This window comes from Chrysemys picta, chromosome 2 (assembly GCF_011386835.1).
Source record: "Chrysemys picta bellii isolate R12L10 chromosome 2, ASM1138683v2, whole genome shotgun sequence".
NCBI classification, from domain to species: domain Eukaryota; kingdom Metazoa; phylum Chordata; order Testudines; family Emydidae; genus Chrysemys; species Chrysemys picta.
Genome location: NC_088792.1, coordinates 217,002,694 through 217,015,396, shown reverse-complemented (window position 1 = coordinate 217,015,396; position 12,703 = coordinate 217,002,694). Strand labels below are relative to the sequence as shown.

General features: G+C 39.4%; 1 protein-coding gene across 3 annotated transcripts in view; it reads right to left on the bottom strand.

Annotated features, from left to right (window-relative positions):
* Positions 1 to 12,703, bottom strand: part of ASXL3 (ASXL transcriptional regulator 3) — a 151,616-nt gene that overhangs the window by 89,675 nt on the left and 49,238 nt on the right. The window contains exons 1-3 of one of the 3 annotated variants that reach the window (XM_042857081.2): positions 10,227 to 12,322; positions 6,577 to 6,685; positions 5,113 to 5,224 (exon numbers count right to left, since the gene is read on the bottom strand). In XM_042857081.2, coding sequence (XP_042713015.2) covers positions 5,113 to 5,224; positions 6,577 to 6,654 — 190 coding nt within the window. In that variant the 5' untranslated portion in view covers positions 6,655 to 6,685; positions 10,227 to 12,322. Of the gene's footprint in view, positions 1 to 5,112; positions 5,225 to 6,576; positions 6,686 to 10,226; positions 12,323 to 12,703 lie in introns of those variants that run through there. The other 2 variants (XM_065585458.1, XM_065585456.1) reach the window with 2 other exon arrangements.

Sequence of the window (12,703 nt, the reverse complement as noted above, 5' to 3'; positions counted from 1 at the left end):
ACTGCTGGTGGAATTCTCATTCCAAACTAGGTAACTGGAGCATGAATAATTTTTTTTTAACATATGCCATGATGGTATGGGAAATCCTGACATGCAACCATTCCAGATGGTCATCAACCTAATTAATCCAAGTTGTTAGCACAGCATTCAGTGAAACCATCACATGTTTATCACTGAGATTTTTTAGAAAAATAATTTGAGAACAATTGCTCAGATCCAGATCAAGAACTTTGCACCTGTGCTGGCAAAACTGTACTGGGGATAGTGGGGGAAAAGGAAGAGGAGAAGAGCAGATTCTTCTATACTTTAATTTCAAACAGAGTTTTTCTGAGGTACTGAGAAATCTGAAGGCTATGACTTAAAGACAAGTGGAGACACACTGGGACCAGTTAACTATCAGTGCCCCCCTCTGGGTAACACCTCCTTTTAAAGAAGATATTGTTAGACTCATACACACCCCCGCCCCTGCTCAACAAACTCTCTCAAGATGTAAGATTACTCCAATTATCACCCTGTCTTGAATCCTTCTTTTGGGAAAAGACTGTCAAGGAGGACGGGTGGAACCATTCTGGCAGCATCTAGGACTCTCAAGTCTTCTCACCCATTCAGTACATTACACAGATTATACGCGTATCAGCTGGTTGTCCTAATTAGTCCAGGTACCAATCTGCCTTACTCACCTGGCCTTATCATTATTTACCACTCCATCAATTTGGTCATCTATAAACTTTACCACCAATGATTTTATACACATTTTCCTAAGCATTAATAAAAAATACTGAATAGCACTGGGCCAAGAACAGAAGATTCCACTAGAAGCACTCCTTTTGCCTGATGATTCCTACTGAGATCACTCAGTTGTCCAGTTCTTAAACTGTTTCATATGGGCAACTCTCATCTTCTGCACTGCTCATTTTTTAAGCAGAATGTTGAGTGTAGTAAGTCAAATGCCTTATGTCAGCACTTACTGAACCAAACTTGTATTCTCATCAAAAAGTGATATTAAGTTAGTCTGATAAGACCTATTTTTCATAAAATTATATTGACAAAATTAGTTATGCTACAATTTTTTATTCTTTACTGATTGCATCCCATATTAGTCTTCCCATCATTTTGCACAGGAATCTCATACTAAACAGACCAGAGTTACCAGGCTCATCCTATTTATACCCCTTTCAAATATTGGCAAAACATTCGTTTTTTCCAGTCCTCTGGAATTTCCCCCATATTCCAAGATCTGTTTAAAAAATCAGCACCATTAGTTCAGAGAACATGTTGGCCAATTTTTTTTTTAAAATGCCTGGTTGCACGTTATCAGGACCTGGAGATTTAAAATGTTTATCCGTAACAGGTGTTGTTTAACATCCTGTCTAGTAAATGTTTGAATATAAAATATTTCACTATCACTATAAACTGTGAACACATAGAATTATAGAAATATAGGGCTGAAAGGGACCTCATGAGATTACCAAGTCTAGCCTCCTGCGCTGAGGCAGGACCAAGTAAAGCTAGACCATCGCTGACAGGGTTTTCTCCAACCCGTTAAAAAAATTTCCAATGATGAGGATTCCACAACCTCCCTTTGAGCCCTATTCCAGAGCTTACCTTCCTTTACAGTTCAAAAGCTTTTCCCTAATAGCTTTTCTAAATCTCCCTTGGTGCAGATTAAGCCCATTACTTCTTGTCCTACCTTCAGTGGACATAAGAGAACAGTGGATCACACTCCTCTTTATATAGCCCTTAAAATATTTGAAGACTTATCAGGTTCCCACATCCCCAGCCTTCTTTTCTCAAGTCTAAACATGTCCAATTTTTAAAAAAACTTTTCCTCATGAGTCAGATTTTCTAAAACTTTTATCATTTTTATTGCTCTCCTCTGGCCTCTCTCCGATTTGTCCACATCTTTCCTAAAGTCTAGTTACCAAAATGGGACAAAGTATTCCAGATGAGGCTACTCCCCTGAGTAGAGCAGGACAATTACCTCCCGTGTCTTACATACAACCCTCCTGTTAATACACCACAGAATATTAGCCTTTTTTTGCAACTGCATCACATTGTTGATTCGTATTCAATTTGTGATCCACTATAAGTCCTAAATCCTTTCCAGCAGTACTACCATCTAGCCAGTTATTCCCCTTTTGTAGTTGTGCATTTGATTTTTCCTTCCTAAGTGTGTGCTTTGCACTTGACTTTACTGAATTTCATCTTGCTGAGTTCAGACCAATTCTCTAATTTAACAAGGTCCTTTTGAATTCTAATCCTGTCCTAAGTGCTTGCAACTCCTTAGCTTACTATCATCTGCAAATTTTATAAGCACACTCTCCACTCCACTATTAATGAAAATACTGAATAGTACCAGAGCCCCACGGGACTCCACTATATATGTCCTCCCACTTTGACAGCAAACCATCGATGACTATTCTGAGTATGTTTTTTCAACCAGTTGTGCACCTACGTTTTAGTAATTTCACCTAGACCACATTTCCCTAGTTGGCTTATGAGAATGTCATACGGGACTTTGTCAAAAGACTTACTAAAATCAAGATATCATACCTACAGCTTGCCCCATCCACTAGACCAATAATCCTGTCACAGAAGGAAATCAGATTGGTTTGGCATGATTTGTTCTTGACAAATCCATTCTGGCTATTCCTTATAACCCTCTTATCCTCTATGTCAGGGGTCGGCAACGTTTGGCACGCGGCTCGCCAGGATAAGCACCCTGGCGGGCCGGGCCAGTTTATTTACCTGCTGATGCGGCAGGTTCGGCCGATCGCGGCCCCCACTGGCTGCGGTTTACCGTCCCGGGCCAATGGGGACGGTGGGAAGCCGCGGCCAACACATCCCTCACCCGCGCCGCTTCTCGCCGCCCCCATTGGCCCGGGACGGTAAACCGCAGCCAGTGGGGGCCGCGATCGGCCGAACCTGCCGCATCAGCAGGTAAATAAACTGGCCCGGCCCGCCAGGGTGCTTATCCTGGCAAGCCGCGTGCCAAACGTTGCCGACCCCTGCTCTATGTGCTTACAAAGTGATCGTTTAATCATTTCTTCCACCATTTTTTCAGGTATTGAAGTTACACTGCCTGGTCTATAATTTCCTGGGTCTCCTTTATTCCCCTTTTTAAAAGGTAAGTATTATATTTGCCCTCCTCTAGTCCTCTGAGACTTCACCAGTCCTCCATGACTTCTCAAAGATAATTGCTAACAGTTCCAAGACTGCTTCAATTAGATCCCTAAGCACCCTATGATGAACTTCATCAGACCCTGCCCAACTTGAATACATCTAACTTACCTAAATATTCTTTAATCTGTTCTTTCCCTATTTCAGCTAGCATTTCTTCCCTTTGTTGTTAATATTAATTTTGTTGAGTATTGCTCACCATTATCCTTTTTAGTGAAGACTGAAGCAAACTAGACATTAAACTTCACCCAGCTTCTTTCCTAGTACAAAGCAGAAATATTTATTCAATGCTTTTGCTTTCTTTGCATCATTATTGACAATTTTTCCATACCTACTTAGTAATGGATTTATGACTTTCCTAGGATTTCATTTGCCCTTGAAATACTTCTTAAAAGTCCTTCCTGCACTATATGCCAGTTAAGGCTGCACACATTACATATCTAATATAAAAGTCTCTAAAGCAAGGAAATGAAAAGTTCAGCCATCTAACAGTACATGCCCTTTATAGCTCTACCCAGATTCACAATCTCATAATTCAACTCACAAATGTCTTCTATCTTAAGTACACCTCTACCCTGATATAATGAGACTCTATATAACACAAATTCGGATAGAACGCGGTAAAGCAGTGCTCCGCGGGTGTGGGGGCGAGGGCTGCGTACTCCGGCGGATCAAAGCAAGTTTGATATAATGCGGTTTCACCTATAATGCGGTAATATTTTTTGGCTCCCAAGGACAGCGTTATATTGGGGTAGAGGTGTATATATATGGCCCCATAATCATGGTTTCTGAGCACCTCAAAATCTTTAATATATTTATCCTCACAACACCCCTGCGAGGTAGATAAATATCATCATCCCCATTTTACAGATTAGGACTTGAGGCATAAAGAGACTAAGTGACTTGCCCAAGATCACACAGGGATTCTCTGGCAGACCAGGGACATGAACCCAGGACTCCCGTATCCTAAGCTGGTGCCCAAACCACTGGAACATCCTTCCTCATTCTATCCTTCCTTATATTTATCTGAGTAATAGTATCCACAAAGATTTTATAAATCCAATAATGGGTATTCATCCACCCCTATGCCACAGAACGATCCAAAAGGGTATGCTGCAAGTCCACTAGTGGGTCAGGGTTCAAGAGGGAAGGCAGAAGAGAGGACAATTTCAGTGGCATATAGGCATGAAAACTTCCAATATACTGTAAAGTATGCACAGTATAAACACTTTACTGGTTAATCTTCAAGAGCTATAGCATTCACCACTAATTGTCAGTAGTTGGTTTAGGGGTTTATATATGATGAAAATTTGAGGGAGTAGGTTCTCTCTTTATACGTATTTATTACCTCCTAAAAGTAATAAGTTTTATTTCTAAGGGTGGCATTTTAAACTACCATTGTTCAGCGTATCGGTATTTAAGATTTAAGTCACACTGCCTCCATTATGCTGGACACTATACCAGCACAAAGTAAGATCCCCTCCCCAAAGAGTTTGTAAACCTAAGACCTTGGTCCTACACAAAGAACTGTGTTGGAGGAACCCTGTGCCCATGCAAAATCCCACTGAAGTCAATGGGGCTCCAGACAGGTGTAGGACAGAGTCTACCTACACTCTGGATTGGGGCCTAAGAAGGCAAGCAATATAATAGAGGGAGAAGGGGGGAAATACTAAATGAAAAACAGGTCTACTCAGAACGTTGTAAATACTCCACAGCTTCCCATAACATACCCGTCTTTTAAAAACAAAAAGGCCACTTTTCTCATGTGGCCCTGACCCCTTTATAAGAACAAAATTGGGAAGTTGTTTCTCAAAATTGTTTTAATTAGTTGCAAAAACAACCATAGTTTATTTTGAAAACATGAATAATGAACCTAATTGGTATATATGCTTTCCATAGTAGCTCCTGTAAAGTGAAATTAAGAATACCTACCTCCATTTTCTTCTCCATTACTATTGTTTGTCTCAGCCATTTCAGTGCCATCTAACTCAGATTCACATCCTAAATCCAATGTTCCATCTGCTGGGCATGTAGATTCTTCTTTCTGCAGTTAAAAAAACAGAATTGGGGGTGGAGGGGAGAGGGGAGAGAGGAGAGAGAAAAGAAAAATAATGTAAGGCCAGCCACAAAAAATGTTTATATTACTGTTAGGTTTCCCCAAAGGTAAAACTGTTGCAACACATTTGGGTGTCTACATTTCAAAAACTAATCTGCTTCCTGCATAAGAGTTACTTTATTGAAAGAAGTAAAACATGATCTTTACGAGATAGCTCTTTCAGCTTTTGATTTTCAAGTTATCCTGTAAAAAGTCACAATTTAGACTTTTATAAAAAGAGTTATAAATCAAAATGCACTTCCTTTCACTTTTTGTATTTGAACAGACTTGTTTGGCACTTAAAAATTCTAGTCATCTAGCTGAACGTCGTAAGTGCTGCAAGAGAAACACAAATCCTTTAATGTTTCTCTTTTGCCTGTGCCTGTTTCCTGAATTCAAATAGCTGCAGCAACCTGGAACTCACAAGCCATGGGAATGATTGCAAATACCTGGTTTCGAGCCAGGGATATCTTCAGATTTAAAACAAGACCAAACTAAACATTCTTCCATTAGCAAATGAGAAAATGATTATTCTGAAATCCATTCATTGTTAACCAAAAAATAGTGCATTTTTAGTTCTAAGGAGCAGCATTATCCATACTGCTTTTATTGTTTCTAAACTGTGCACAACTATTTTTCTATCACAAATATCAAAGAATTTCCCCCAAACTTCAATAGATTAAATCTAGTCTGTAGAACATGTAATTTCACATTATTGTTTTCTTGCCCCTACTTCACCCTCCTCCCCAGTATGAAGCCAGTATAGTTTGATCATGGGTATCAGGGGGAAAAAATTTTTTTTTCAACCAGCACAACATAGAAAAACACAACACACAAGAGAAAACCCACAACTACAACCATCACCACCACTTAGTATCAAACCACTCAGGATTTTATCACTGTAATTATATTCCTGATTTAAAATAAGCTGTAACTTAAAAGCTGCTTACACTGAACTTGCAAAAGTCTTCCACTGTTCAAAAAATTAAATATTAACACAATTACTTCATGAGAAAGTCAGTGATCTTCTTGAACTCACTGCTTATAAAACAAAGGTCTTTCTGTTAACAACTCTACAGCATGGTTTTCTTACCATACGCCAAATTCAAGAATACACATACTCTTTGAGATAAAACATTCAGTGTTTACTTTCATTATAAGACATCTGAAAACAGTTAGAAAAGACTTTCAGCTCATCTACTCCCCACAGAATCTAATTTGTTTACCTTTATATCTATTGAGACATACATGGCACTATTAATCCACTTTATGTACCTTGTATATGCAAAAATTCAACTTACTTTGAGAGCATACAGTCCCGACTTCCCAGGGATTTTGAAGAATGTTCCATCACCTATACGAGTGTTAGTATGAAGCATTGCATTCAGACAAGCTAATGGAGAGGTTCCACTGAAAAATAAAATTGAGCAAAAATAAAGCAGTCCAAGATAGAGTGCCTCTTGTAAAACTATTCCCTCTGTCTTTTTTTTTTTTTTTAAACTCATGCTTGCCTTGCCTTTTTTTTAAATTCTTCCAACCTTGAAAACATCTACATTACAATAACAGGCCAGTTTCAAACTTAATCATATGCATCTGTCCCCTAGGCTTCAGGCAAAAAGTCTGTGAATTATAATTATGCTTTTCTTCATACAGCAACCAGCTCCACATTCTAAAGGAACCAAAGTCCAAATATTTATGTGAAATTACTTCACAAATAACACCATGAAGCCTCATTTTCAAAATGTTACCGACAATGTGGCTGCTGCACATGAATGATCAAAACAGTACCAAGTTCAAGGGCAGCTGCATCCCATAGGATGAAAGGCAACAAAAGAATAATAATAAAGAGCCCAGGAAGAACATATTTAAACTTACAGGAGTTGAAGTTATTTAGGACAAGTATTTTCCTAAAATGGCCAACCAAAGTTACTGTAGAAACATTCACACATATTTTATACTTTTAGTGGAGCAGTAATTATATGCAATATCATATTGGAATGCACTTTAAAGTACCTTTTAAAAATGGTCAAATAAAATCAATACCTTCACACAGTGTTTAATTTGTACAAATATCTTTATGTGATGTATACACAGGGCTAGATTTTACATGCAAGAGAAAAACAAAGCATGCATTTTTGCTCTGGCTAAATTCATATTATTCTGAAAAGTTAATTTGGGGAATAGTGAGGGTGCAGGGAGCGCTCACAAACGTATCCTATTTTATATTAATGGAATTAAAATTAACTACAGTGTTTATAGGTGTACTGTCATCATATCTATCTCCCCATACACATTGCTATACTTATGATTAGAGACTGAACTTCCAATTGTGTTTCTTCACATAGACTCCAATCTTGCAAACACACATGCTTAACTTTATCCACATGAACAGTCTCATTGACTTAAGAGTAACTAGTCGTATGTGTAAAGTTATGCATGTGTATTTGCAGGACTGAGGCTACACTCAGCAAAATACTGGGCCTGGAACTTAAAGTAATGTGCTTCAGTTAGACAATACAAAAAGTCTGCAGGAATTATGGTTCAGGACTCCATTATACAATTTTTAATCATACTGGTCCCTATTCAAAACTGTTTTTGGTAGATTTTATTGGTAGGAGCTAAATTCTGTCCTCTGATGTGCACACTGTTCCTAATGAGTTCAATGGTGGCATCTCAAAGCAGAATTTGTCCATAATGTATATACACCTCTACCCTGATATAACGCGACCTGATATAACACGAATTCGGATATAACCCGGTAAAGCAGTGCTCGGGGGGAGGGGGGAAGAGGGCAGGAAAGAGGGGCTGTGCACTCCGGCGGATCAAAGTAAGTTCGCTATAACGCGGTTTCACCTACAACGCGGTACGATTTTTTGGCTCCTGAGGACAGCGTTATATCGGGGTAGAGGTGTACATTAATTTTCTGACAAGATGGATTATATGATCATTTATTTGCTGTTCCAGTAAAAGCTCATAAGTAGTTCGTTATAAGATGTCCTCATATCAAAACAGCTGTATAATATAATTTATTATAGGTTACCTAAAATACCATATTACCACAATATCTACTTCTGTATTGACTTTCAGACAGTGTACATGTCTTCATTAAAAACCAATACTACAGCTAAAACTGCTGCTTATAGAGCTTCATGTCAGCTATTAAATGGTGAATTTTAAAACATACAACATAACATTTTTAAAGGATTTGTTCTTTAAAATTTTTATTTTTCCTGCAAATAAAAAGAATCCTACATGTGATTTTGAGCTGATATAATACTATGTGATCAGTCTAGGAATATGAGTAAATTACAAGTACAGTTATTGTACTAGCTGTAAAGTAGAATATATTAAAGTGTCTTGTTACTGTTTGAAGATCAGTGAACACAGAGGTCAAATAAGATGCATGCCTTTTCTCTAGAAATGTTCTTACTGAATTACTGGTTCACATACAGTGACATATGGCATTTAACTGAGCAATGCAAGACCATTTTTCTCAAGTTACATTTTTTAGGTGATAACATATATAACTTGAAGCTAGTGATAATTATGTCAGATGCTTGGAGCTTCTATTTAGTGAAGCTGTCAAAAATGAAGACTATTTCAGCAGGATGCTGATAGGAAGATGCTAACTGCAAAGACAGCTGAATTCTATGCATGAAATAACAAAATAGAGTTGTGTGTGTCTATATAATACTCAAGTTTGCATTTAGCATCTTTCTTCTAATTTCTGCTGCTGGTCCATCTAGAGAGATTTTGGTCACAATACTTGTGTTTAGATATCTCATCATTAGGCAATTAAAATAATACAAGATAAACGAACTCAAAATATAGAACTCTCCCCCAATGGCCACTATTGTTCTCACAGCAGGTATCTTAATCTTCAAATACTGGCCAATTGGTAAATGGACAATAGTAACCATTTTCTGAGTACAAAGGAATCCATGTCAGCTACTGAGCAGTAAGTACATGTATCTGATGTGCCAACTTCAAGAATCCCTATATTAGCTCCCCTCCTGTAGAACACCAAGAGGGGGAAAGTGGAGATCAGACCAATTCTCCTTGTGTTGAAGTTGAACTGTATAATCCTCAGGAGACACTTGCCACATACATCATCAGAAAGCACCGGGCTGCATCCTGAAAACCCAATGACCAAAGATCCAATCATGCAGTGTGGTGTCAGCTGAGTGGAACTGAGTCTCAATATTACCCTAGTTTGCTAGGGATGCATGAAACATATAATGAGCACTCCAACCTTCCCTCCTTCTTGAAGGCCACACTCCTCTTTTCACAGGCTACCACTCTATCGTCTTTGTGGTAGAGAGAGTCAAGGCTGCAGATGCTCAAGAGTATCTTAAAAAGCTACACGGCTGTTTTCCCCTTTCACTAGGTCTTTCCTAGGCATTTTGAGACTTCCCCTGCCACTATTTTATTCCTTGCATATCAAACAGAAGATACTCAAAAAACTTTGGGTCAAATTGTATCAGAATCAGTTCAATTTTGACCAAGTTGCACATCGTGCCTTGGTATTCATGGCTCTAAAAGAGCCACAGGTTTTAAACCTACATATTGAAAAATGTTTGTTAGTATAAATCAGCATATATGAAAATTATTTTACATTTTAAAATAGGGTAACCAGACAGCAAATGTGAAAAATCGGGATGGGGGTGAGGGGTAATAGGAGCCTATATAAGAAAAAGACCCAAAAATTGGGAATGTCCCTATAAAAATCGGGACATCTAGTCACCCTATTTTAAAATTACATTTTATACTATGCGGAAAACTATTTTGCTATTATGAAAAACATTCTTGAGTACTTTCATCTGTAATAATATATGTCTTTAAGGTGGGTATTTCCTGTTATCACAAGAAAACCGATTTACTCACACACACAAAAAACAAGCACTTTTAGAAAATACTTTAAAAAGTATAAAATATTTTAAAAGATACTTACTTCCTATAAAGGAGATAGGGAGGCACGAAGCAACCACATACAAAACAAGAAAGAAAAAGAATAATTGGTTAGTCTTCCAATACAAAAAGGTGATACGACTTTTTGATAATTTAACAGATATCGTCAAGTAGTTTAGGATGCAAAATTTGTTCATTTCTAAAACTGTTATGATTTAGAAGGACACAAGTTCTTAAACACTGTGTGATATCTTCCTCCTAATATGCACACAAACTTCCATTTACCAGGGCAAGCTTCCCCTTTCTCCCTTCAAAAAGTATCCTGTATTTTGTGCTTTTGAGCTGCCTCTCTAGGTTCTGCAGCAGGAATTAACTAAATTAACCCTCTGCAAGCAGACAAGAAAGAAATCTGACTACTATGTTCAATTATCCTCCATAAAACATCTGGGAGAATTGAAGAACAATTTTTGCCACAGAGAAAAGGACAAAAGTTAATACAAACAGGGTTTTTTTAAGATGACTAAGCACAATGAAAAATATGTTTAAATAAATTAAAATCTCTTAAAAACCTAAAGTTGTAGCCTCCATTTAATTTTAATCATCTTTGCTAGATGGATTGCCATGAGAAAGATGGCTTGCCAAAGTACACGGTTTTAAAAAAAGGGAAATTAATTGATTAAATTCAATTTAAACAAGTACGGCATAGCAGACAAACATTTCCCCACACTGCCCAGCCAGTGTACCTCAACTGCAGAAGAAGGGAGGCCACCAGTAGCAACAAAGAGTCCAGCCATTATGAACATGCAGATTTTTGTTTAGGCCTCGTTATCAAATTAGTAACAAGGGTGTCACTTAGTTCCAAGCCTGATGACAATTTCTATAATGTGGACACCTGATCGCTGCAAATGGTACTAAAATCACCAATTCATTTCACACAGGCAACCAAACAGCCAACAGACACTAACAACTTTTGACCACTACTAGAAACAAACCAAAAGTGAAAGCTCCATAACTCATTACTAATTCCTAGAGCTAACACAGCGCCATAGCTCTTGCTTCTACAGAATATTTGAATAATATTAGAGATTTACTCTACATTATAAATAAATTAAACTAATATTTTTTCAATATATATGGCAGCCAGAAATGCTGGGGGAAGCGTTGACTGAGTATGTTGTTTACCCATACACATTGTAAAGCAACACATATGGGGCCTGATCCAAAGGCCTGATAAAGGCAGTGGAAATACTTTAATTGACTTCATGCAGCTTTGGATCAAGGCCTTCCTTACACAGTAGCAACCAGCATGAGGTTATTACCCCTCTCCTCTTCAAGAACTAGCTGACACAAAACTTAAAGTGACCAAAACCATTTCAACTAGGAAAAATACACATGAACATGCATACAGCTCTGATCCCGCAAACGTCTCCATCTAGTCAGTCCCACGCGCCCTACAGGATCAGGATAGGGACATATTCTAGTTTTCAACTATATTTGCTTAGCGGTGCCCATGTCTAAGAACCACCCTCATTCAGTAGCTACACTTATAAAGCAATTTGAATGTAATTTCACAGAATTAACCCCTAATTTAAAGCAACTGATTAAGTAATTAAATGTAAAAGAAGTTACAACTTCACCAACATGAGGACTATTGATACTACACTAGATTAAATAATTTATAGTTCTCCTAAAGTTTTCAGGAGTTCTCTCCCCTGACCATCACCACCCATATAAGCAAATTGGTCATAATGTAAGATAGCAGTTTGCTGAAGCAGACACAAAAAGTGTATTCTGTTACAGATTATTTAATATCTCACAGAGTATATATACTTTGGAAAGCAAGAACTGCAGACATGGATCGTTAACCTACAACAGGAGCGGGCAAACTTTTTGGCCCGAGGGCCGCATCAGGTTTTGTAAATTGTATGGAGGGCCAGTTACGGGAGGAGGCCATGGCCCGGCCCCCACCTCCTATCTGCCCCCCTGCCAGGACTCTTGCCCCATCCAACCCCGCCCTGTTCCCTGATGGCCCCCCGGACTCCTGCCCCATCCAACCACCCCTTTTCCCTGTCCCCTGACTGCCCCTAGAATCCCTGTCCCTGACTGCCCCCTCCTGCCCCATCTAACCCCCTCTCCTTCCTGACTGCCCACCCAGGACCCCTGCCCCAATTCAACCCAGTTTCCCCTCCGACTGCACCTTATCCACACCCCCGCCCCCTGACCACCACCCCAAACTCCCTTGACCTCTATCCAACCCCTCCCCCCCCCCGCTCCCTGCCCCCTTACCGCGCTACCTGGAGCACTGGTGGCTGGCAGCGCTGGACCCAGGCCACGCCGCCGCCACCACCGGCCCCAGGAGCTCACAGCCCCACCGCCCAGAGCATTGCGCTGGTGGCAGAGCGAGTGAGCTGAGGCTGCAGGGGAGAGGGGACAGCAGGGGAGGGGCCAAGGGCTAGCCTCCTGGGCCAGGAGCTCAGGGGCCGGGCAGGACGGTCCCGCGGGCCACAGTTTGCCCACCCC